We start from the raw sequence: 26,717 nt of genomic DNA on the forward strand, positions 1-26,717 counted from the left end.
GGAATCCAGCTGCTTGTCTCAGAGCAATTAAGAATCAAATTAGGGTCCCACCTGTAGATCCCCTAGGATTATAAATAATCCCCAGATACCAGTTCCCCCTGGAGAACATGCCTGCGTTGAAGAAGAAGAGTTGGTTCTTATATGCTGCTTTTCTCTACCCGAAGGAGTCTCAAAGTGGCTTACAGTCGCCTTCCCTTTCCTCTCCCCACAACAGACACCCTGTGAGGGAGGGGAGGCTGAGAGAGCCCTGAGATTACTGAAGAAGAAGAAGAGTTGGTTCTTATATGCCGCTTTTCTCTACCCGAAGGTGTCTCAAAGTGGCTTCCAGTCGCCTTCCCTTTCCTCTCCCCACAACAGACACCCTGTGAGGGAAGGGAGGCTGAGAGAGCCCTGATATTACTGAAGAAGATGAAGAGTTGGTTCTTATATGCCGCTTTTCTCTACACGAAGGAGGCTCAAAGCGGCTTACAGTCGCCTTCCCCTCCTCTCCCCACAACAGACACCCTGTGAGGGAGGGGAGGCTGAGAGAGCCCTGAGATTACTGAAGAAGAAGAAGAGTTGGTTCTTATATGCCGCTTTTCTCTACCCGAAGGAGGCTCAAAGCGGCTTACAGTCGCCTTCCCCTCCTCTCCCCACAACAGACACCCTGTGAGGGAGGGGAGGCTAAGAGAGCCCTGAGATTACTGAAGAAGAAGAAAAGGAGTTGGTTATTATATGCTGCTTTTCTCTACCCAAAGGAGCCACAAAGCGGCGTACAGTGGCCTTCCCCCAACAGAGGAGAGGTCAGAATAGCTCTATCAGGACTGTGACTAGGCCAAGGTCACCCAGCTGGCTGCATGCAGAGGAGCAGGGAACCAAACATGACTGACCAGATTAGAAGACCCCGCTCTTAACCACTACACCAAACTGGCTCACTTTACCAGCTGCAAAGAGACTGTTCTTCCTTCATTAGATTTTTACAAGTGGGAACTTTTTGAGTTCTGTCTCTTGCTAGAAGGAAAAGAGGGAGGGTGCTGGGTGCTAGCAGTATTTTCGACTGGGGGGAGGGTGTCCAGCTAGTTGCAGTCTCTCTCCCAGACCAAGTACTTCTGGGGCTCAGTTGCCTCCACGTTAGTTGGCTCTTGTATCTCCAGAATGAGTCAGCCGAAGCCTGCTTGTGTGAACTGAACCACCTACCTTGCCAAGATTTATCATTTTGCTGCCTGTCATAACTCCTGCAGGAAATTATAAGTCATTCTTGTGTGTGTGTGTGTGTGTGTATATTTGGATACATAAGCAAGAATTCTCACCAGACTGCAGCTTTCTTGAAGTCACCCCAGGTCTTTTTTTCTCCCCTGTTTAGTCAGCAGGAAATTAGGGCAATATCACAACGCAGAGCCTCTTGTGGCGCAGAGTGGTAAGGCAGCCGTCTGAAAGCTCTGCCCATGAGGCTGGGAGTTCGATCCCAGCAGCCGGCTCAAGGTCGACTCAGCCTTCCATCCTTCCGAGGTCGGTCAAATGAGGACCCAACTTGCTGGGGGGTAAACGGTAACGACTGGGGAAGGCACTGGCAAACCACCCCGTATTGAGTCTGCCATGAACGCTGGAGGGCGTCATCCCAAGGGTCAGACATGACTCGGTGCTTGCACAGGGGATACCTTTACCTTTACACAACGCAGAGCTATCATACGGCTTCTGAGCTGAGAGGGGAAAGAACATTCCCTTGCTCTGTGGGGCATACTGAGCACCGATGGGTCGTTTAGAAAATTAAACCTATGTGATTTTAAAAAAAGTTTTAACACAGAGAGAATCTTGAATAGAGTCCAGAGATCTTGGCTCTGCAGGCCTTCCTTATTCTCATCTCATGTCGCTGGGCCGCTGTATTAATCTGGATTACGGCTGATCAATAGCAGCGGCCTCATGTAATCCCTGGAGGCCAGCATCCTGCTCGAGTGAGCGTCCTGCGCTGACCCGAAACGACAGGACAGAATCATTCACAAGCCGGGCTATTTTCAGTCAATTCGGTCTTGCACTGCCGTTTAATTCCAACTCGCTTTGTCAACAACCGGCCGGCCTTTTGCGAGCGCTTCCTCTCCGCCCCGCCTGCTCCAGGGGGTCATTTGAGGTGACCGGGCAGCTATCTGGGCATCTGCTCCATCCACCCCGGTCCTCTAAAAACTCAGGCCGAGCAGTCCTGCATTGTGATTTGATTTCTCCCCCCCCCCCCTGCGGTCTCCTGTGGCTGTTCCCCTCTCCTCTCCTCTCCTCCACAAGGGAATTGATCTCCCAGTTCTCTGGGGGGATTTGAGGACAAGCCGTCATTGATCCATAAGCTTCTGGGTGGGAGCGCCTGTTTACGCTTTCCACGAAAGCACAGTGGCTCTGGAGAATGGCCCCGGGGCCGCCATTGCATAATCGTGTGGTGGCTGCTGATGCGCGCGCATGTGCATGTCCGTGTGCGCAAAAGGGACGCTAGAGGTTTTTAAAAGAAGGAGCTCTTCCGCTGGTCCTATGGTTGGGGCCAGCCTGGATGATAGAATACATCGATACAAAAAGGCCATCCTTCCCTCCTATTCTTCTCTTTGTCACCACCTTCCCCCGCCCCCAACTTGCTCCTCGAATTCGTATACTCACCGCAGTGCTTTCTGTTGGCTGTAAATGTTATTGTCAGTAATTTTTCATGTATTTGTATCTGTTTTATTTTATTAATTGGTTGTACACCGCCCCAAGATGGCAAGGATTGAGGGTGGGGGGTGGTATAGAAATTGCTGAATAAATAAATTATTCGGGGAGCAATTGAAGCAACGCTGGCACGACCAGCCTCTTCATCCCGATAGCTGCGGTGCCCGGTCTAAACCCCGGCAGATCTACCAGCAGGCCTCTTTGACCAATGGTGCAAACTGCCCTCTTGCTCTATACTTTCTCAGCAGTTTTCTGACTTCTCCTGCTGTTGGCTGAGTGGATTATTGTGTGCAGTCCCGTTCCCTCTTCCTTTGTAGAAAAGCAGGAAAATACACAGAGATGAACGTGCTGTTTATTAAAAACACGGGCAAATGTCCAGTAGCACTTTAAAATCCAACAGGACTGTGGACTTAGGCAGATGGTGAGTGGGTGAGCAGAAAGTACTGTCGCTCTTGTGGCTCTTTCATGCATACCCAGGGAAAAGTTGATCGGCATTTTGGAGTCGGGAGGTGAATTTTACCTCCAGGCCTGATTGGCCAGGGATTCTGTTTTTTTTTTTTTTTTGGAGGGAGGTATGGAATTGGGGTTGCTGTAGGTGGGCAGGTAGTTGTGAATTTCCTGGATTCTGCAGGGGTTTGGACTGGATGACCAGGGAGATTCTATGGCTTGTCCTGTGGATAAACTGTGAATCAACGTTCTCTCTGTCAGACGTAAATGAGAAGGAAGATTGATCTGTCTATATATTCTGGCGCAAACACGAACTGTCGATTCCTCACGTGAAATCGGCAAAGAATCCCAGGAAATCCGAGGCTGCGAATCAATGTTTCCAAATCCGTATATAATCCACGGATGAATTAGTTTACTTGTGGCAAAACTTAAAATGATTTATTAACTGTGACTGTTCGCACTGAGGAAAACATAAGTCGAAAACAGAGTTTATCTAGAAAACCCTTCTGGCTGATGCCCTTGGAATGAAATAAACTAAAAGTAAACTCAAGAAAGGACATTGTTTGAAACCATTCTTATTGTTTAAAGCAGGGGTAGTCAACCTGTGGTCCTCCAGATGTCCATGGACTACAATTCCCATGAGCCCCTGCCAGTGTTTGCCGGCAGGGGCTCATGGGAATTGTAGTCCATGGACCACAGGTTGACTACCCCTGCTTTAAAGGATAGGTCTTTCCTCCCTTCTTGTTCTGAGTTATCTGAGACCCTCCTGTCTTTATCCTATTGTCACTTGGTGTATTCAAACAACTTTGGCAATTTCAGGAGCTAAGCAGGAAATCCAATCTTGGGACCCACAGACTGGCCACTGTTGCACTGTGGCTCTGTTTGTTATCCCTATAAACCAGGCACCGTCTTTTACCAGACCGGCATGGAGAGGCAGGGCTGAGTCACAGACTGGCAGCCACCGCCCGGTGCCCTGGCAGAGTGTCTCACACCATGCACTAAGCCTATGATCTGTCAGGCAGTGGAGGGAAGGGGAGGGCCGAATTCGCTGGGTGATGCTCCGCTGAGAGATCACCTGAGGCTGCAGCCTGGAGCAGGTCCTGGGAGAAAACCGCAGGAGGGAAAGACAGGCTTGGCGGGTTCCCTCGGCCGAAGGTGAGGCTGCTTCCTCACTCGCCGGAGACGGAGGCTCTCAGGAGCCTTCTGGCTTGAACTGTGGGCAGTTTGGAGGGATTTCAACTCTTAAGACTTGTTTGCCTCAAGTTCTCTGTCTGCACGAAGGCATTTGACTCAGCTCCCGACCTTAGGGGGCCAATGCCCAGGTCACACTTGGAGATCTCCTGGCGTTACAACTTGGTGTCGTGGTTTATTTATTTATTATTTTTGGATTGGATTTATATCCTGCCACTTCTCCAGGGACTCGTGGTGGCTCACAATAATAAAACTTCCTAAATTAATAAATATAGGAAGCGGGGAGTGGCGGGCAATAAATTCAACAACAACAATAATAACAACAATAGTAATAGTAATAATAATAACAACAATAGTAATAGTAGTAGTAGTAGTAGTAGTAACAACAATAGTAATAGTAGTAGTAACAACAATAGTAATAGTAATAGTAATAGTAATAGTAATAGTAATAGTAATAGTAATAGTAATAGTAATAGTAATAGTAATAGTAATAGTAATAGTAATAATAATAATACCCCAGTAAAACCTCCAGCTGCTGGTTAAGATCTGGCAATTATGGTTGCTGGAGACCCATGGGGGATAGGGTATTCAGGTTGCCAGCTCCCGGTTAGAAAACCCCTGGAGATTTGGGGATCTGGGGAGGACAGAACTCTCAGTAAGGGACAAAACCCCAGAGTCCCTTCTCCAGAACATCCCTTTTCTGCAAGGGAATTGGTCTCATTCCGGGAGACGAGCTGCAATTTTGTTGTCTGGAGAGGCACTGGAATCTCCAGGTCCCGCCTGGAGGATGGTGTCCCTACTGGCAACCCTGCCCCCCTGCCCCCTCCGTCCTAAATGTTCTGCAATGCAGGTATGACCCCCGACCTCCTCGTTCCGTGCAGTCCTGGCTGCGTTGGCCCCGTGAGGCTGTCTGTATCAGGCAGAGCCCTGCTTGGGAGGCAGGAAGAGGTGCCCTTCAGTGCATGTGTGTGTGTGTGTGGGGAGGGGGGGATACCAGCTGCATCCAGGCACCATTGCCGGATTCCCTGTCTCAGCTCCACCAGCTGACAATCCTGGTCCTGTCTCACTGACGTCTCCGGGAATACCCCCAAGGCCGCCTATGCTGTGTGGATTACACCATGGTTGGGCAGTGTCTCGGCTTGGATTGTGAGTGTCATCGTTTCAAAAGCTGTTTGCACTGAGGGCTGGGGTCCAAGGAGCTGAGTTTCGGGTGCTGCCTGGAATATAGGTTTGCCAACTCTGCCCAGTCATATTTTGCCCAATCGCACCACTCCGGGGGATTCTTGAAGCTTGAAGAATGATTCAGGGTCTTCTCAATGGTAAAAATGTGGAGAAAGGCGGATTTAATCAAATCCGTTTTTATCTTTTGGCTTATTTCTGACGTGCAAAGCTTTATGGGTGGGGAACTCTTGGCCTGACCCATCACAGTGACTAGATGACCCATGAGGTCCCTTCCAATTCTATGAATCAGAAATAAAATGGAGGATTGCAGCCAGTGTTTGCACAGTGAAGGGTGTACCTGGGGTGATTCATAAGGGGCTACTGGACTTCTATTGGCTGTCCTTTGCCTTGTGTCACCTCTCCAACCCTTTCCGGGGCTGTGAGGCCACTGTGCTTAATGCCGCAGCGAACAACACGTTTTTAGAAGTTGAAAATCGACTGTCAATAAGTGTCGGCTGCTACATGGGAGAGACCCGAGAGATGCAGCGGATTAAGGCGTAAGTAGCAACGTTAATGAGTGAGCTGTTTTGTTTGGACCGTCCGTATCGGGTGACCGGCACACGCCACCCCTGAGCACGGGAATCTTTGAGCTCAGGACTGGTGTGGTTTAAATCTCTCTCCCGTGCAAGCTCAGGAGGTCTCCATCGCATGCCCTCTGGCCTCCGGGCCCGAATGGTTTGATTCGAAAGAGAGCAGGATTAACCCTCAATCTCATTATCCCCATCGGATCCTGCTTGCCTTGTTTCTGTGTCAAGATAACAACGTGAAAAACATGCGGGAGGATGTATACAAGCAAGGGGGGAAACCCTCTATTCGGTTCTCAAGAGACATTGTGCTCTGAATGGTGGGGCCGCGTGCAAACATCGCTACAAAGCTGAAGAAGTCTCACAACGAAACTAGGGGGCTTTCCGCACCGGGATCTTTGTAGCAAATTGGTTGCTGAATGAAAAATCGCCATTTAAAATAGTGGAATTCGTCGTTATGCATACCTGCCTTTGTAGTGGAATCCAGTTGCGTTTTGTAGCGTTTCCCACAGGCATCCGGTCTCGGCAAAAATCACTAGAAAGGAAGCGCTATTGCCAAGCTCGTCCCGCCCCTGGCCGTCAAGCAGCCAATGGGCAGCCGTTAGCATGCTCCCAAACAGCCCCTTTCCCTTTAAGAAAGGTTTAAAAAAAAAACACACCCGTTGCAACGAATCTGTGTTGATTCGTTGCAACGGAGAGACCCATCCAGCTGCCTGGTGTGTTTCGTTTCATCGTTGCCACGCTCCCTCCGAGTGAAAAAAAAAATCCCCCCCCCTCTCACGGGCCCGATTTTCGGCCGAACACAGTGTAAAAAATAAAGGGTAAATACATCAGCAAACGGGCTTCTCTTGTTTGTGCTTAGTGACTGAAGGGGAGGGACTGAAGCCGGGGAAGCCTCTAAAACAGAAAGAGGCTCGCTGGTGCGTTTATCCCCGCTCACTCGGAGAAAAAAAATGGCGATCGCTTCGCCGGAAGATCAGAGGAGAGAGCCAGGGGGAGGGACTTTGTAGAAACCGCAACAATGTTAACGCACAGGTCTTTTTCGCTAGTGTTGCAGATTGGTTGCAGGAGTGTATCGCTTTCCGGAGGGTGAATCCACTTTTGGGGATTTCCCTGAAAGCGCTACAACGAAGCGCTTTTTGCGGATCGGTTTCAGGCGTGTGGCAGATTGTCAACGACGTTGTGCATAACGGCAAATCAATAGCGTTTTCAATTGGCAACCATTGTGCGATTTTGAAGGCGTGCGAAAAGCCCCTAGATGTTACCTGGGAGTCTAGTCTTGTTTTGATGAAAATAAATTCTCTGAAGTCGAGAACTTCTCTTTGCGTTTTAATGTTAACTTCTAGTAGGAAAGTCGGAATTCTTCTCTGAACTTCAAGATTTATTAAGAGACATGTTTTCCCTTACCTTCTTGTTTCTGTGTCAGTCTTGGAGCTGCTCCGGATTTTTTTTAATATAATGAATTAATATAATGAATTAGATAACTAATAACTGCACACTTTCAAAATGCTCTGCACCCGTTTTTCTGGAGGGACTTTGGACTAAGTCTAGTTAGGAACCCCTAACAGGGGGATACTTTAAACTTAGCCTGGAAACTGGAAGGGGGGGGGACTGGGCCAGCCCAGCCTTCTGGGTACCAGTCTGTGGTGGGGGAACTTACCCTGAAAAAGAGGATGATCCATCTGACATGGATGGCAATGTGTCTATGTCACTACCAACATGACCCGGAAGTGATGTCATTATGTCCAGGACATTGTGGCAACGCTCTGGTATTTGGACTAGAACTCTGTGGTAGAAGTCACATTTACCATGTCATTCTTGCCCAAATATCAGAGTGTTGTCCCAATGTCCTGGGCCAATGATGTCACTTCTGGTTCACATGTTCAGTGACATAAATATGTCACTGTTGGTTGGCTGAGCCTTCCTGTTTTTCCCTGTATGCTCCCCCCATCAGTTCCCAAAAGGGACTTGGTGGCTTCTACTGCTGAAGCAATTGGGAAGCATGCATACACACTGACAGGGAAGAAGAAGAAGAAGAAGAGTTGGCTTTTATACCCCGCTTTTCACAGCCCAAAGGAGTCTCAAAGTGGCTTGTAATCACCTTCCCTTCCCTTACAATCGCCTTCCCCACAACAGACACCCTGTGAGGGAGGTGGGGCTGAGAGAGTTCTGGCAGAACTGTTCTAAAAAGAAGAGCTCTAACAGGACTGTGACTAGCCCAAGGCCGCCCAGCTGGCTGCACGTGGAGGAGCAGGGAATCAAACCAGGCTCACCAGATTAGAAGCGGCAGTTCTTAACTCCACCACGCTGGCTCTGGGGAAGGCAACGATCCTCCCTACCTCTGACAGGAGAGGACAGGGGATGGCAGCCACATGTGCACAGGCTGGCCAAATGAGAGAGCGTGGAAGAGGGAGATCCTACAGGCCGCTGTCCCAATTCAGGCCGGGGAACAGTCCCGGATGGGCTGGTTCTGGCCCAAAGGTGTTCGTTTGACACCCCTGCCCTACGTATTTCCAAGGGCATCTGACGGGCCAGAATGTGAAACAGGGTACTGGACTAGATGGACCACAGGTCATGGGTTCTTGGGATGGGGAGAATTGCTCAGGGGAGGGGGGCAAAAGCCCACATGCAAGAGGTCGGCCTTGAGCGTGCAGCCTGGAAAGACAACAAGTCTTAAATGAAATGTTCAAAAAAGAATTGCATTGATCTCGTCCAGACAGAAGCAGATTAACCGACTGCCCGGAAACGGAGTTAAGATTTTGACTCATTGTCCGCTTGCTCAATTTTTGCAGTCCTCTTCTCGTTTGTCTCCAACTGTGGGGAAAGCTGGCGGTCGGTGAGTTCTTTCGCAATGTTTTACGGCAAGATCCGGTAAGAGCAGCTTGTTTTCTTGTTTTTGTCCCCTCTCCCCTGCGGACTTGGCCCGAGCTCAGAAAGAAGCCCCTGTCTGTCTTCATCACCCCGAGCAAGCCGGTAGAGAGGGAGGGGGGCCGGCTCCCCTCAGCAGATGTTTACAGGGAAGCAGCCAACTCCAAGGGGACTTTGGTTCCGAACATCTGATCACACTTCGCACGCAGATCACGGCTGTCCGTGTGGCACGCTGGCTGCTGTAATGGAAAGGCATCAGGTGGGAGAACAGTCGCTTCACGATGGGCAGGAAACTGGCATGGGGTCGGGGAGAGCGAGGCCCACTCTAAACAGAAGAAGAGGAGGAGGAGGAGTTGGCTCTTATATGCCACTTTTCTCTACCTGAGGGAGTCTCAAAGCAGGTTAGAAGAAGAAGAGTTGGTTCTTATATGCTGCTTTTCTCTAGCCGAAGGAGGATCAAAGCGGTTTCCAATCGACTTCCCTTTCCTCTCCCCACAACAGACACCCTGTGAGGGAGGCGAGGCTGAGAGAGCCCTGATACCACTGAAGAAGAAGAGTTGGTTCTTATATGCCGTTTTCCCCTACCCAAGGGAGTCTCAAAGCAGCCTACATTTGCCTTCCCTTTCCTCTCCCCACAACAGACACCCTGTGAGGGAGGGGAGGCTGAGAGAGACCTGATATTACTGAAGAAGAAGAAGAGTTGGTTCTTATATGCCGCTTTTCTCTACCCAAAGGAGTCTCAAAGGGGCTTTTCTTTCCTCTTCCCACAACAGACACCCTGTGAGGTGGGTGAGGCTGAGAGAGCCCTGAGATTCCTGCTTGGTCAGAACAGTTTTATCAGTGCCCTGGCGAGCCCAAGGCCACCCAGCTGGCTGCATGTGGGGGAGCGGGGAATCAAACCCAGCTCACCAGGTTAGAAGTCTGCACTCCTAACCACCACACCAAACAGACATCTTTCATGCTACCTTCCTTCTCCTCCTCCATTGGGTGGATACAGACTGCAATTTTACAATCCGTAACCCGGAATCTTGAACTCTTTGTGGGCAGGTATGTAGCTAGCAATTTTGGGGCTTGGGGCAAGGGGCGGGGCTTGGTGACACGGGGCAGGGGCCAGAACCCCGTAGCCTCCCCAGAGAGCGCACACACACCCTGGCTCACCCCGTTACCCAACATCCCACTGCCTCTGGCTCCTGGGGCGATGCCAGTGGAGACAGGGGGAACTGTGGCAGGGGGCTCTCACCCTCCTGGTGGCTGAGGTGGCGACAGCAGTGGCGGCCTCGACTTCCAAGTCCCAGCTCCTCCTCTTCCACCACTGCTTCCTCCACTGCTCCTGCTGCCGCTTCATAGAATCCTAGAATCATAGAGTTGGAAGGGGCCATACAGGCCATAGAATCATAGAATCATAGAGTTGGAAGGGGCCATACAGGCCATCTAGTCCAACCCCCTGCTCAGCGCAGGATCAGCCCAGAGCATCCTAAAGCTTCCACTACCTCCATGCCACCATCCTTCGCTCACAGGGGTAGGCACTGGAGGCTCAGCCAGGGGGCGCCCAGGGCAGCAGGTCCTGGCAAGTGGACGCCATCACAGAGAAGCAATGTGCCCTGACTCAGAGCCATGCTGCTATCCTCTACTTGTGGGGTCAAGCACTGGCACGCCCCGCCAGCAGACGTAGAATGTGTTCCTAACGGGCTTCCTCGGGAGGTGGTGGGTTCTCCATCTCTGGAGATTCTTAAACAGAGGCTGGAGAGCCATCTGACGGAGAAGCTGATTCTGTGAAGGTTCAAGGGGGTGGCAGGTGACAGTGGGTGAGCGAGAGGGTTGGGAGTGTCCTGCATAGTGCAGGGGGTTGGACTAGATGACCCAGGAGGTCCCTTCCAACTCTATGTTTCTATGATTCTATGGTTGCTTCCTCCCAGACCTCCTCGGCTTATGGGGTCACCTTCAGTCAGCTGCGACTTGACTATATTTCCCATCACCTACAATTCAGAACCAGCTCCTGACCTTGATATCCCAGGTTAGCCCAATCTCGTCAGTTCCTGGAAGCTAAGCAGAATTGGCCCTGGTTCATAGTTGGAGGGGAGACCTCCAAGGAAGTCCCAGGGTTGCTATGCAGAGGGAGGCCACGGCCAACTACCCCTGAACGTCTCTTGAAAGCCTGGATGAGCCAATCTATGCTGATCTCATCAGGTCTTGGAGGGCATGTAGAGTTGGCCCTGGTTGGAACTTAGCTGAGAGTCTGACTGCAGAAGTCCGTGGTTGTTACGCAGAGGCAACGACAAACCGCCTCTGAACTTCTCTTGGCCTGAAAATGTGGATAGGCCAGTATAGCCCGATCTCCTCAAATCGTGGAAGCTAAGCAGTGGGTCGTTAGTACTTGGATGGGGGAGCACCAAGGGAATCCAGCAACCACCTCTCATCCAGGTTTATCTGATCTCATCAAGTTTCAGAAGCTAGGCAGGGTGGGCCCTGGTTAGTACTGGATGGGAAATATGGAGTTCCTATGCAGAGTCAAATGATGGGAAGCCACCTCAGAAACTTGGTCTGTTTAGCCTGGAGAGGAGACGATTGAGAGGGGATCTGGTAAACATCTTCAAGTATTTAAAAGGGTGCCATGTGGAGGATGGAGCCGAGTTGTTCTCTCTTGCCCCAGAACGAATGGGATGAAATTAATTCAAAAGAAATTCCATCTAAACATCCAGAAGAAGTTCCTGACAGTTAGAGCTGTTTCTCAGTGGAACAGGCTTCCTTGGGTAGTGGTGGGTTCCTCATCTTTGGAAGTTTTTAAGCAGAGTCTGGACAGCCATCTGACAGAGAGGCTGATTGTGTAAGGTTCAAGGGGGTGGCAGGTGACAGTGGATGAGCGATTGGAATGTGAGTGTCCTGCATAGTGCAGGGGGTTGGACTAGATGACGCATGAGATCCCTTCCAGCTCTATGATTCTATGATCCTATAATTCTATGAATGTCTCTTGCCTTGGAAACTCTATGGTCCTGCCAACCTTCTTCTAAGAAGATCAGGTAGTGGGCGATGGGAAAGACCCCTACTTGAGATTCCGGAGGGCCACAAGAAGTCAGAACAGACAATGCCCATCACAACAGACCAATGGTATAAGGCAGTTAGGAAGGGGTCGTGGCTCAGTGGCAGCACATCTGCTTTGCATGCAGAAGGTCCCAGGTTTAACCCCTGGCATCGTCAGCTAAAAGGATAAGGTGATGGGAAAGAACTTGACCTGAGACCCTGGAGAGCTGCTAACGGGCTAATAACTTAGAATACTGACAATACTGGGTTAATTCAGTATAAGCAGAGCCTCTTGTGGTGCAGAGTGGTACGGCAGCCATCTGAAAGCTCTGCCCATGAGGCTGGGAGTTCCGAGGTTGGTAGATGTGCAGATTCCTAAGCTAAGAAGCCTGTCTATATTTTAATGTCTGATAGGGCATGTATAAGAGCCTCTTGTGGTGCAGAGTGGTAAGGCAGCGGCATGCAGTCTGAAGCTCTGTCCATGATGCTGGGAGTTCGATCCCAGCAGCCGGCTCAAGGTTGACTCAGCCTTCCAGCCTTCCGAAGTCGGTAAAATGAGTACCCAGCTTGCTGGGGGGTAAACCCAGCAAGTATGATAAATAAAAATAAATAAATAAAATAAACGGTAATGACTGGGGAAGGCACTGGCAAACCACCCCGTATTGAGTCTGCCATGAAAACGCTGGAGGGCGTCACCCCAAGGGTCAGATATGACCCGGTGCTTGCACAGGGGATACCTTTACCTTTACCTTTTCAGTATAAGGCAGCTTCATGTTTTTCCACGGGCGTTTCCTGATTTCATGCACTGCAAATTTATCTGAAGTCCTCAGATCTCTCCGCCATTCTCCCCCACCCACCCTCAAACCAACACGCCAATGGCACCATTTTGAGTTTTGTTTATTTTTAAAACGAGCTCTCAAAGTTCACGATAAAACAACCGTTTCGGAAAAGCCATCCAAAACCAAGTCCAGTCGAGGTAAAAGGCAGAGGCGGGAGTAGGGGGAGGGGGAGGGGAGGTACACTTGCGGTTGGAAACAGGAATGCCAAGGAAGAAGCACCGAAGATGCAGGAGACATGCTCAGACAAGCAGGGCATCATCCTGGCCTGTCGCCGAACACAGGAAAGACACTTTCTCTCGTCCTGGGAAGACTAACAGAGAGGTAGAAGGAGGTTTTGCCGGGTCCTGGAAGACTTTCACCCCAATCCATGAACCTGAGATTGATGTGTACACCCTGAAGGGGATGCACGGTGCGGGGCTCGTTTGGTTCCCCTTTCACTTGCTGGATGCGTCTGGCACTGAAGGGGACGGTGCCGCTCCACCTGGGAATTGTCGCCACATGCAACTAGTCTGGTTCGGGGCGCTGAAGAAGACGAGTTTATTTATTTTGATTCTTCCCCCTCCCATTTCTGTTCTGTTTGCGTAACGAAATAATCACAGAATCCCCAAGTGTTTGAAGAGTCCCGTGTGCCTTTATGGAAAGGGAGAATATATTAATTAAGCAAGGCAGAGGCTGTGTGTCCCGTTTCCCTGATCTAGGTCAACCTGGCCAGTGCGCATGGCTCCTTTCGCTGCCTTGCTCCCAAAAAGTACCGGCTCTGTCGAAAAAGTCTGCCGGGCTCAGAGTTTGCTTTCTGGTTTCCAGCGAGTTCTCGGACTGCGCTGCAAAATCCAGCTGCCCCGAAGCAACGAGCTCCAATGAATTCTTCATCCCGCATTCTCAGACGGAGATTTGTTGTAAATATTTGTTCTCTGCGCTTCACAAATTCCAACGCCCTCCGTTTCCGCATTAAATTAATTGTGCTCCTCTCGCTCGTGAGGCGAAAACATCTGCCGGAGGGTCTAGCCCTGCAGATTTCCAGGCAGCGCTAAATTGCAGTTCTTCCCCGCACAGACAGGGGCCAATAGGTACTGATCTCCCAGACAGGGCTACGGCTGCAGTTCTGGGTCCGTATAAGAAAAGTTTCTAAATTCTTCTTGGTTGATCATTGAAAGCATTCCTTCCTCGATTGGGGTCAGGGCAGGTTCCTCCTTTAAAAATTCCGGGTCAAAATTGCTGACGTCTTCTTTTGATTTCTGCCAGACACAAAGAGAAAACACATATTAGGCGTCTCCAGGGTTTGATTTGTTTCCCAGCTGTTCATTGGTTAAAAAAACGGCAGTGCTAGAATGTTTTTTTTAACAAGGGTTGCCACCTCCGGGGTGGGAGAAATTTGGAGATTCTGGGGGTGGAGGATGAGAAGGGCAGGGTTTGGGACATCATGCCATAGAGCTCAACTTCGAAAGCGGCCGTTTGCTCGAGGTGAACTGATCTCTGTGGCCTGGAGACCGGTTCTAACCCTAGGAGATTTGCAACTACCACCTGGAGGGTGGCAAAACCATTTTAACAAAACAACTTCCCTCTTAGGGTAGCTTGGTATAGAGTTTAAGAGTGGCAGCCTCTAATCTGGAGAACCAGCTTTGATTCCCTCCTCCACAGGCAGCCATCTGGGTGACCTTGGGCCAGTCACAGTTCTCTCAGAGCTCTCTCAGCCTCGCCTCACAGAGCATCTATTGTGGGGAGAGGAAGAGAAGGCGATTATAAGCCGCTTGGAGATTTCTTCAGGTAGTGAAAAGCGGCATATAAGATCCAACTCTTCTTGTTCTTCAGTAATCTCAGGGCTCTCTCAGCCTCCCCTCCCTCACAGGGCGTCTGTTGTGGGGAGAAGAAGGGAAGGCGATTGTAAGCCGCTTGGAGACTCCTTTGGGTAGTGAAAAGCGGGTAGGATCATAGAATCATAGAGGTGGAAGGGATCTCCAGGATCATGTAGCCCAGCCTTCTACACAATGCAGGAAACTCAGAACTGTTTGGGAATAAAAACAGAAAACTCTTTTTCTGAAGATCCACTGCAAACGTGAGTTCTGACTATGGGTCTTTGGGGAGTGGGCATCATACAGGCTAACTTACACATTATTCTTCAAACACACACAGACACAAACTCCCAGATAAACAGGGAACTGGAGGCAGCATGTCCATTGCTGCCGCACACAGGGAGCAAATTCCGATGGACTTACGATCCGAGGCCGGAAAGGGGGCTCGATCTGGCGCAGGTTCAACAGGTCCCAATCCAGTTCCTTAAAGTACGGGTGCAGCAGGATGGCTCTCTCCCCACCCAAGGCGCTGCTGCCCAGGCGCTTTTGGGGGTTCTTCGTCATAAACTAGAAAAGGGAAAAAAAGGTAAGAGCATGGAAGAGAGTAGCATGGGCTGTTCTCCAGATGGCATGCTCCTATCAGCCTTCTTCCAATACCTATGCACTGGCACATCTATGCATGAGCCAAAATGCCGCTTGGCTCAGTGGAGTGGAGTGGTTAAGAGCAGTGGCTTCTAATCTGGCGAACCGTGTGCAGGAAACAGCTGGGAGGCATCGCTGTGGACACGCCCACCCAGGGCCCCTTTCCCCCCCCCTCCCCCCCCCTCCAGGCCCATCATTCACCATTTTGGGAGAGGAGGCAGGTGGACATGACATACATGGTCATGTCACCCGATAGATGTTTAACACGTTTTTTAAATATTAAAAAAACATTAACTAACTCCCACCCCTTCGGGATAGCCGTCCAGGGTTTCAAGAAACCCTGGTTGAGAAAGACTGTGCAAGGGAGTCTACCCTTCTAAGTGAGAGCCAGCTTGGGGTAGTGGTTAGGAGTGCGGACTTCTAATCTGGCGAGCCGGGTTTGATTCTGTGCTCCCCCACGTGCAGCCAGCTGGGTGACCTTGGGCTCGCCACGGCACTGATAAAGCTGTTCTGACCGAGCAGGAATATCAGGGCTCTCTCAGCGTCACCCACCTCCCTGTTGTGGGGAGAGGAAAGGGAAGGCGAATGTAAGCCACTTTGAGCCTTCTTCAGGTAGGGAAAAGCAGCATATAAGAACCAACTCTTCTTGTTCTTTAGTAATATCAGGGCTCTCTCAGCCTCACCTCCCTCACAGGGTGTCTGTTGTGGGGAAAGGAAAGAGAGAGGAATGGGAAGGCGAATGTAAGCCACTTTAAGACTCCTTCAGGTAGAGAAAAGCTGCATATAAGAACCAACTCTTCTTCTTCTTCTTCTTCTTCTTCTTCTTCTTCTTCTTCTTCTTGATTGGTATGAAAGAAAGCAGCCAGCTTAGAAGGAAGACTTAACTGCAATCACGTGGATATTCCCACATGGAGTTTTGTGTATTAGAGGGACTAAATCAATGTACAGCACTTCTAAAAAAAAATCTAGAAGTTTTCTTCTTCTTCTTCTTCTTCTTCTTCTTCTTCTTCTTCTTCTTCTTCTTCTTCATTTTTGATCCGTTGCAACCCCAAGAGATCCCTGCCAAGGGCTGGCCGATGCCTGAAGTTGGAGGACAGATTGTCCTGTTTCAGGCTGCAGGGGAGGGGTCATTGCGTCCTCTCCATTAAGTGCGGAGAACTAGCACAGCACGCTACAAACTCAGCCAGCGTTCCCACAATGTCCCTCATTATCTCACCTCCCCCACTTTCTCTAGGGCTTCTACAGCACTTGTTAGAACCTGGCCCGGTCTCTTTGCATGCTTTGAGCAAACCTGGCTCGGGTGAGGTATTTTGCAAGGCTTCCACCGAGGTAAAAAAAGAGAAGGAGCAGACAGGTTTCCCTTCTGTGGTTGGTGCTGTGCAGAAAACCCTCCCTGAGACAAGTCAGCGGGGTGATGAAGGAGACAAACAGAATCCAGCTATCCTCGCAGCAAAGAGAGGGATGGAGAATCATAGAAACACAGAATCATAGAGTTGGAAGGGACCTCCTGGGTCATCTAGTCCAACCCTCTGCACTATGCAGGACACTCACCACCCTATTGCTCACCCACTGTCACCTGCCACCCCCTTGAATCTTCACAGAATCAGCCTCTCCGTCAGCCTCTGTTTAAAAATCTCCATAGATGGGGAACCCACCACCTCCCGAGGAAGCCTGTTCCACTGAGGAACCGCTCTAACTGTCGGGAACTTCTTCCGGATGTTTAGATGGAATTTCTTTTGTATTAATTTCATCCCATTGGATCTGGTCCAGCCCTCTGGGGCAAGAGAGAACAACTCTGCCCCATCCTCCATGTGACGCCCTTTTAAATACTTGAAGATGGTTATCAGATCCCCTCTGAGTCGTCTCCTCTCCAGGCTAAACAGACCAAGCTCCCCCAACTTTTCCTCCTACGTCTTGGTCTCCAAACCCCTCACCATCTTGGTTGCCCTCTTCTGGACATGCTCGTCTGCCCAGGGGGCTTCCTATCATGAGTGGCCTGAAAGAATGAGAGGCGGAATGAACCCTAAGAGGGAGAGCGGGAAAGGCTTCTGGATGCCGCAGTACAAGAAGGAGATGGACAAGTTAGAGGGTGTTCAGAAAAGGGTGCCTGGGATGGATGAGGGGTTGGAATCCAGGCCTTACAAGGAGAAGCTGAGAGTTGGGGATGTGCAGCTTGGAAAGAGCAAGGCGAGGAGTGAGAGGAGATTTGTACTTAACTACATAAAAGGTAGACATGTTGAAGGTAGAGTTGTTGACTGCAGCTCTAATGACAGAGACTAGGAGCAACGGGTTCAAATTCCAGGAAAGGAAAGCATTTTCTGAAGGTGAGGGCTTTTTGTAGATCATAGAATCATAGAGTTGGAAGGGGCCATACAGGCCATAGAATCACAGAATCATAGAGTTGGAAGGGGAATCACAGAATCATAGAATTGGAAGGGGCCATACAGGCCATAGAATCAGAATCATAGAGTTGGAAGGGGCCATACAGGCCATCTAGTCCCACCCCCTGCTCAACGCAGGATCAGCCCTAAGCATCCTAAAGCATCCATGAAAAGTGTGCATCCAACCTTTGCTTGAAGACTGCCAGTGATGGGATATGTTGCCTTGGAGAGTGGTAGAGCCTCCTTTGCTGCAAGGTATAAGGAAGGGATTGGAGGAGCACCTGTCAGGAGGGTGTGATTTTAAAATCCCCATGAAAGTGAGGGGGCGAGGCTGGATTGGACGGCCCTTTGTGGCGGCTTCCAGCTCTGTGCCGTTCTGATTCTCCCCCCCCAAGATCTGTCTAACAAAGGAGGCCGTAATGACTGAAACAGAGTAATTACTCTAATTGAGGCTTCCGTGAATGAGCCCTCGAGCAGGAGGGGGTGGTACGTGCAGCAAGGCTTGCGCAAGGAGAGTGATCCGTGGTAATAAAACGGAGAGAGAGGGAAAGGACTCTCGGGCTCCTGTTATTTAGTCGTTTGTTTTACTCGTTTACTTCCTGCCTTGGATGCAGACTCCAATCGGCTGACGTCCTTGCTCCCCTCCTCTGCTCTGTTCTCACATCATCCTTGCGAGGTAGGCGAGGCTGAGACAGTGTGGCAGGGAGGTGTGATTTATCCTGGTCACACTTGTAGCATTGCTATGGGGTCCTGCAGGTCCAGGCGCCCTTGCTGTACGGTCAGGGGTTTTTCCCACTGTGGTTCATACTTATGCAGCTCTGTTAGTAACACGCATGTGGACCACAAGCCGTGTATTATTGTTGTTGTTGTGGTTGTTGAATGTATTGCCCACCGCTCCCTGGAGGCTTGTGGCAGGTCACAACCTCTGATAAAAACCCCTCAACAATTAAAAGATTACTACAAAAAACATAAAACCATAAGACACGGCGGCAAACACGACCCCATACTAATAATATCCTAATCATCTAAGAATGGGCGGGGGGGAAGAGGGTGCAGATCGAATTCACTACTGCTGTTTCTGTAGGAGGGGCCCCAATCTAGCTGGCCGCCCAGCCTCACCCATAGACCTGGCGGAAGAGTTCTGTCTTACAGGTCCTAAGGAATGCAGGTTCTGCAGATCCTCCGGGAGCTCCTTCCACCAGGTCGGGGCCAGGACTGAAAAGGCCCTGGCTCTAGTCGAGTGTAAAGCGTAAGTCGGCCCCCCCTAGAGCACAGTGAAAGGTCTGTCGGGCCAGGGGGAGGGGGGAACTTTGCTGCTATGGGAGGGTTTTATACTGTTTTTAGGGGGGTTATGCTGGTTTATTATCATTACCTGTCATGAGCCACTGCGTGGAAGTAGTGGGATATAATCTGAAACTGAATGAATGAATGAATGAATGAAGGAAGGAAGGAAGGAAGGAAGGAAGGAAGGAAGGAAGGAAGGAAGGAAGGAAGGAAGGAAGGAAGGAAGGAAGGAACGAACGAACCAACGAACCAACGAACCAACGAACCAACGAACCAACGAACCAACGAATGAACGAACCGGCTCCAATGCCATGGGCCCCACTACTACCCCCACTAATCCTTAAGTGGAAGCTGCAGTCTCTCTAACCCTGTGGAGCTATTGGACTCAAATCTAGCTGGACTACAGTGCAAATAAATCATGGCTTCTGGTTACCTCCCAATTTGGCCCTGCTAGAGTTGCCAATATCCAGGTAGACCCTGAAGGCCCCCCTGGTTCAGAGCCTTTCCCCCTGTTTCACGGCTCTCTGAAACGGGGGGAACTCACCAGGCCCAGGAAGGAAGAAGCCAACCTGACGTGCCGAGATCACCTGCTGGAAGCAATGCAGGAACACCGGTGACGTAGGTTGGTGATGCTCTGGCTAGGGGGTGATGAGCTCATTCAACCATAGAGTTTTTGCCCAAAACTGGAACATCCCCCCTATCCCTTCACTGACATCGATTCCGGGTGATGTGAGCAAATCACGTTAATTTTCACGTTCCACACTTTTCCTGGGACGCACACCTTCTATTCCCCTCCAGGAGCTACACGGGATCTCCAAGGCAAGGCCCCATGAGCCTCCTTCACAAAATTTCCGGGAGAATCCAAATGATGAAAGGCCACAGGGATGCAAAATGTGTTTGGCCGACACACTGTTTATAAAAACGCTCCTTTTCTTCCTGGTGGCAGCAGCGTAAATCCCCGGACTATTGTGTATCGCGGGGTGGTGCGCGTAGCCCAGACTGTAAATATTTGAGTCTAATCTCGAACGCCATGTCACCGGCAGGGCTTTGTGCGAGGCAGTTCCCGCCGGTCACCTGCCGGAGTCCAGGAGGGACTGTTACGCGGCCGGCTAGGCGATGGCGGTCACCGTGTCAAGGTGTTTCCCCCCCTCTCCCTTCCGGGATGACTCAGAGGCCGGGGCCAGAAACCGGGATGCAGGTGGAGTTTACTTTGTGGTTTCCTTACAACAGGAAAAGATAAGGGCAGAGGTTAGCAGGCAGTGCCAAAACAGAGGCTGCGTGGGACTGCAAAAGGATGAAGGCCATGGATTTCGTGTACCGGCATGCTCTGGGACCCGGGGAGGCGGATGAAAGCCTGCAAAACTATTAAGAAGAAGAGCTGTTTTTTTCACTGGCTGAAGGTGTCTCAAAGCGGCTTCCAATCGCCTTCCCTTCCTTCCCCTGGATCTGTCCTGGGGCCTGTGTTGTTCAACATATTTATAAAAGATTTGGATGAGGGATTAGAGGGGGTACTTATTAAATCTGCAGATGATGATACTAAACCGGGAGGGGTAGCAAACACAACAGAAGACAGAATCAGAAGACAGGATGATCTTGATAGGCTCGAGAAGTGGGCTAAACTGAATAAAATGAAGTTCAATGGGGACAAATGTAAAGTTCTGCATTTAGGTAGGAAAAACCAAATACACCAATATAAGATGGGGGAGACTTGTCTTGGCAGTAGCATGTGCAAAAAGGATCTAGGAGTCTTAGTCCTGAACACTGAAGATGAGTCAGCTGTGTGAATCAGTGGCTAAAAGGGCAAATGGGATTTTGGCCTGTATCAATCTTAATCCGAATCCTAATCCTAATATTATTATTATTTATTAATTAATTATTAATTATTATTATTATATGATTCTATGATTCCCCACAACAGGCACCCTGTGAGGTAGGAGGGGTTGTGAGATCTCTGAGAGAACTGCTCTTCAAGAACAGCTCTAACAGGACTGTGACTAGCCCAAGGTCATCCAGCTGCATGTGGAGGAGAAGTGGGGAATCAAACCTGGCTCGCCGGATTAGAAGCTGCGGCTCTTAACCACGACACCAACCTTTACCAACCCAGAGGAGAGGTTGTGCGGTCCAGATCTGCAAAGCCCCAAGGGGGCCTAACTTACTGCCTTCAGGATGGCCACAGCGTCTTCCTGGAGCCAAGACGGGTAATCGATTTCATCGTTGAGGATCGCTTCGAAGAGGTCGTCTTCGTTTTCGGCTTCAAAGGGGGCGTGGCCACAGAGCATCTCGTAGAGGAGCACCCCCATGGCCCACCAGTCGACATCGGGACCGTACAGCATCTCTTGCAAAATCTGCCAGAAGAGGAAGGGGTTGGAATGGAGTCTCTTGTCAGCTATCCCAGGCCCCTGTTTGTCCAGCACATGAGGACTGCAACACCTAGGGCTGCCAACTCTAGCTCTGGAGATTCCTGGAGATTAGGGGATGATGCTGATGGAAGGACAGAGTTTGGAGAGAGGAAGTGTGCTAAACAGGGATGTTGTATCAGTGCCCATCCTCCTAAGCTGGTATTTCCTCTGTAGAAAATCAAGGAACCTACCCAAGGCAATATTCTTGTCCTAACAATATATATATTCAAATTTAATACAATTTTGTATATACATGACGAATCAACCATAACTGTTATGGTTGATTCTTCATTTATATAAAGATTGTATTAAAATTGAATATTTGTTGTTGTTAGGTGCAAAGTCGTGTCCGACCCATTGCGACCCCATGGACAATGATCCTCCAGGCCTTCCTGTCCTCTACCATTCCCCGGAGTCCATTTAAGTTTGCACCGACTGCTTAAGGGACTCCATCCAGCCACCTCATTCTCTGTCGTCCCCTTCTTCTCTTGCCCTTGATCGCTCCCAGCATTAGGCTCTTCTCCAGGGAGTCCTTCCTTCTCATGAGGAGGCCAAAGTATTTGAATTGAATATATATATATATATATATATATATATATATATATATATATATATATATATATATATATATATATATATATATATATATATATATATATATATATATATATATATATATATATATATATATATATATATATATATATATATATATATATATTATTACAAGAATATTGCCTTGGATAGGTTCCTTGTTTTTCTGTTGGCATTCTATTGTGAAGCTTCCTTTTTTTGCGTGGTATTTCCTCTGTAGCCTTGAGATCAGTTGTAATTCCAGGAGATCTCCAGGCCCCCTGCCCCGCCTACCACATTCTGTTGTATTCAAGGCGGCCGACGTGGAAAATGCAAACCTAAGTCATCAGCCAAAGAGACATATTATGCACAGTTCTCATCTAATTTACACAGTGGTGCTGGGAAATGGCGCGGGTCATATGACAGGGCCGCACTGGAACGGGCTCCCCTACCTCCGGGGCGATATAATCCGGCGTTCCACAGAACGTTGCCGTGGTGACTCCGTCCCGGATACCTTCTTTGCACATCCCGAAGTCAGCAAGCTTGCAGTGGCCTTCGTGATCCAGTAACACGTTATCCAGCTTGAGGTCCCTGCGGTAATGATAAGGGCGTGTCTTGGTTTGGGGGTGGAAAAACTAGGGCTGAAAGGCATGGAAGGTGAACAAATCCGGGACCAACGCATACAAACAGAGTACCCCCTAGGGTTGTCAGAAGGACTTTTTTTTTTAAGTCACATGGGCCGTGATGTCACTTCCGGGGAAAGCATGGAAGTGATATCACGTAGCTGTAGGAATCACCAGAAATTCTATGGTTTTACCATAGAGTTCGGGGGTGATTCCTAGAGAAACGTGATGTCACATCCAGGTTTTCCTGGAAGTGACATCACGGCATGTTCTGTTACATACCCCTTCCCATGTCTCCATTCTTCAACCTCCTGTTGGTTGCTGCTATTTATGTTTTCATACTTTCGCAACTGATATTTATTTAAAATAGTCATAGGCTTGCTTTTCCCCCCTGTATCTCAGGATCCCCCCACGGCAGGTCGCCTGCTAAGAACATCTCCCGATCTGCAGCATGAATAATGTTAAACCAAGAAGGAGAAGGCAGTTACTCCACCTCTTGCAAGAATGGCTGGAGTCAGTATGGAAAAGCATTCAGTTCCAATAAGAAAGCCCGCACTCATTGCAAAGGGAAATCTCCCAAATCCTATGCTTAAGAAGATGAGAACTGGGGTTGTTTATACCCTGCCTTTCACTGCCCAAAGGAGTCCAAAAGCAGCTTACAAACATCTTTCCCTTCCTCTCCCCACAACAGACACCCTGGGAGGGAGGTGGGCCTCAGAGAGCTCTAAGAGAACTGCTCTCCAAGATCAGCTCTGTGATTAGCACAAAGTCTCCCAGCTTTTTGCACAATAAGGAGGGGGGGGGGAATCACTCAGCTCCGACAACCAACAAATTTACGGGAACTCCAACCATCAGAATGGCGGAACTGACACACACTTTGAGGCTCCCGCCAAGACACGCAATTGGCCCTTAACAGAGGCCCGTGACTGGTCCATAAGCCTGTCATGTGATTGCCTAGGGGGGCGGGACCGGCAAATCCCAAGCAAGAGCTCAGGATCCTCGGCCCTTGAGTCCAAGGCCCTTGAAAGGTCCCTTGAAAACCACCCGCACAACAGTCACCAGGTGGTAGAATGCCTTGCAGCCCTTTTGATTGCCGCCCAAATGCTCCTCCGAGGCTGAAGCACCCCTGAGGAGGACAGTGGAGTTCTGCAGGTAGTTCCAGGTGTGTATGTTTGGGGGGGGGGGAGAAGGGAATCTCTCCTTTCCTTCCTGTGGAATTCCAGGGAAAAGTAACCACCCAGCCACTCCCGTGATAGAGCTCGTGGGCAAGGCAGCTGCACTGGAAAGAAGCAGAGTCAGCCCCCGGTGGAAGGTGAATCACCCCTGCCCTCTTCCATGGGGAAACCACCAGGAAGCTGTTCCCGACTGAGGCCGCCAAGGGCAGAGCTGTGTCCTTGAGCGGAGGGAAACACGGTGGGAACGGAATCTCCCCTGGACGGTTTCCACGGAAATTCTCCTGCTATGGATCCCGGTGAGGGTAGGGGGGATGGCCCTGGAGCGTGTGGAGCTGGGTTGCCAACCTCCTGGCGGTGGCTGGAAATCTCCTGCTCTTACAACTGATCGGCAGGTGACAGGGATCAGTTTGTGCGCAGAAAAGGGCTGCTTTGGAGGGTGAGCTCGGTGGCCTTGTGTCCCAGGGAAGTCCGTCATCCTCCCAAACGCTGCACTTCTCACGTTGCGTCCCCAAATCTTCAGGGATTTCCCCACCTGGAGCTGGCAACCCCACTCTCACTGTTTTTCCCAATCAGTGTGATCTGCAAGCGGTTATCAGGAAGTGGACTCTCAGTCTAGACCAGGGGTAGTCAAACTGCGGCCCTCCAGATGTCCATGGACTACAATTCCCAGGAGCCCCCTGCCAGCATTCGCTGGCAGGGGGCTCATGGGAATTGTAGTCCATGGACATCTGGAGGGCCGCAGTTTGACTACCCCTGGTCTAGAGCAGCAGTTCTCAACCTGGGGGTCAGGACCTCTTTGGGGGGTCGAACAACCCTTTCATGGGGGTCGCAGCAGGGCAAGCTGCTTGGCCGGAGGGGGGGGGGTGCCATCCACACAACAGCCTTGCAGGGTAGATTGGGATACAGCATTCGTCTCTCTGGAGCAGCGGAAAAGAGCGAGATCGGCATGGTAGGACAAGAGGCAGAACGGAACTGAGAAACACCAGGAAAAAAAAACAATTTGTATACAGCCAGTTTGGTGTAGTGGTTAGGAGTGCGGACTTCTAATCTAGCATGCCGGGTTCGATTCTGCGCTCCCCCACATGCAGCCAGCTGGGTGACCTTGGGCTCGCCACAGCACTGATAAAGCTGTTCTGACCGAGCAGTGATATCAGGGCTCTCTCAGCCTCACCCACCCCAAAGGGTGTCTGTTGTGGGGGGAGGAATGGGAAGGCGACTGTAAGCCGCTTTGAGCCTCCTTCGGGTAGAGAAAAGCGGCATATAAGAACCAACTCTTCTTCTTATTCTTCTACATTTATGAACAATGGATCATCATGCAATTGGTCAGTTTTTTTAATTTCTGGGAAAGAACAGTTTTATGGTTGGGGGTCACTACAACGTGAGGAACTGTATTAAACGTTTGAGGCATTAGGAAGATTGAGAACCACTGGTCTAAAGTCCCCCGGGATGGAGCAATGTCTCTTCTGGGGTTGCTGATCAGGGACATCCCTAGAGCTGCCTTTCTCAACTTTTAAATCTGAGCCCTAGTCTTTGGGTCAGCTGTTGAGGTGCTACGGAACGTTTGTGAACATTCCAACTGCGCAGAGGTTTTGGTATTTTTAAGATGTCCTCAAACTACACTGATGGGGCTGTTCATGAGAAGGCGTAGCGAGAAGGAAGATGGACCTATTATGGGTAGTCCTGAGATGCAGGGACCATTGTGTTCGTGGATGTGTGTGTGTGAGAGAGAGAAAGAGAGAGAGAGAATCTAAGTTGAACGGGTGTGAGAGAAAATAGAGCAACAGACACAAAGAAGTCACTGTAAAAAAAAAAATTTTTTTTTTAAGATCTGCACACTTTGTAGGTTTCCACCAGCTAAAACAAACAAGGAACATGCCAGGACATGGAAACTTCGACACCGTGCATCAAAGAGAGAGTTATGTTTGAGAATTACAGCTTTTGTGGCCGGTGAATACAACGCAGCCACACCAGAAACCGTCTCCAAGCCGGAAGACAGGGCCTGGCTTCCAGAAATTTGCAATGCTGTGGGTTCAGATTATTCCTGGCTCGCACTGCGACCTGGTTGAGCAAAAGCTTGTTTCTTGCCCAGACAGTCGTGGCTAATGAAGAAGAAAATGATACCTTAGACTAATGTTTCCATTGGCACAGGTCATGACAAGCCGGTAACTAGCTCCAGTGGTTTTGAAACCTGATCAGGCACCCGTATGGTAGACAGGTCTATCAGTTGGGTGCAGTGTTTAAGAGAAGTGGCTTCTATTCTGGGGAGCCGCGTTCGATTCCCCACTCCTCCTCCACATGGGTGACCTTGGGCCAGTCACAGTTCTCTCAGAGCTCTCTCAGCCTGACCTACCTCGAAGGGGAGGCGATAAGCCGTTTTGAGACCCCTTCTGGTAGAGAAAGGTGGCATATAAGAACCAACTCTTCTTTCTACAAACCTCAGGGTTTGAAAATCCCAAACAATCATAGGAGCACCTGTAGATTTCAGAAGCAGATGCCCTCAGTGGCCGTTGCTAGGCAACCATAACAGTATTGCCAAGTTTTGAGCCTTGGATTCTGTCAGTAGAAAGCAAGGCCATTTCCAGGTCTGCTTGGGAATATAGGGGAGGACTGATGAGGACCAAGACTGGCAACAAACACGAGACAACTCACTACTGTGCAACCTGCTACCATGCAAGCTGTTCTTGGGCTGAGCCAACAGTCAAAATTCGTACTGTGTCAGGATGGGACAGCCAGAGTCCTCCAGCAGAGAAGAAAACACATTATTTGGGTAGGCAGCTCAGTCAGTAAAGGGGGAAAGAAACACAGGGAAAATCTTGCCTCTGGGGGAGGGAAGTGGATGGGACAGTCATGGTTGCCATGAGTCGGAAGCAACTTGATGTTATTGAGGCTTATCCTACATTGAGCAGGGGGTGGGACTAGATGACCCCTCCCACTCTAGGATTCTAGGAGTCTAGTTCAGCAGTGGAAGGGGCTGCCTAAGGAGGTGGGGAGCTCCCCCTCACTGGCCGTCTTCAAGCAGCAGCTGGACAGATCCTTCTCCTGGATGCTTGAGGCTGATCCTGCATTGAGCAGGGGGTGGGA

The 26,717-nt window shown here is 50.0% G+C and overlaps 1 protein-coding gene across 1 annotated transcript in view; it reads right to left on the bottom strand.

Annotated features, from left to right (window-relative positions):
- Positions 1 to 12,811: 12,811 nt before the first annotated feature.
- The window catches only part of PRKCH (protein kinase C eta), a 106,083-nt gene continuing 92,177 nt past the window's right edge, over positions 12,812 to 26,717 (bottom strand). Inside the window, exons 11-14 of the mRNA XM_077323920.1 lie at positions 22,291 to 22,429; positions 21,023 to 21,211; positions 14,983 to 15,126; positions 12,812 to 14,004 (exon numbers count right to left, since the gene is read on the bottom strand). Coding sequence (XP_077180035.1) covers positions 13,858 to 14,004; positions 14,983 to 15,126; positions 21,023 to 21,211; positions 22,291 to 22,429 — 619 coding nt within the window. The 3' untranslated portion in view covers positions 12,812 to 13,857. The remainder of the gene's footprint in view (positions 14,005 to 14,982; positions 15,127 to 21,022; positions 21,212 to 22,290; positions 22,430 to 26,717) is intronic.

Source organism: Paroedura picta, chromosome 2 (genome assembly GCF_049243985.1).
Source record: "Paroedura picta isolate Pp20150507F chromosome 2, Ppicta_v3.0, whole genome shotgun sequence".
Taxonomy (NCBI): domain Eukaryota; kingdom Metazoa; phylum Chordata; class Lepidosauria; order Squamata; family Gekkonidae; genus Paroedura; species Paroedura picta.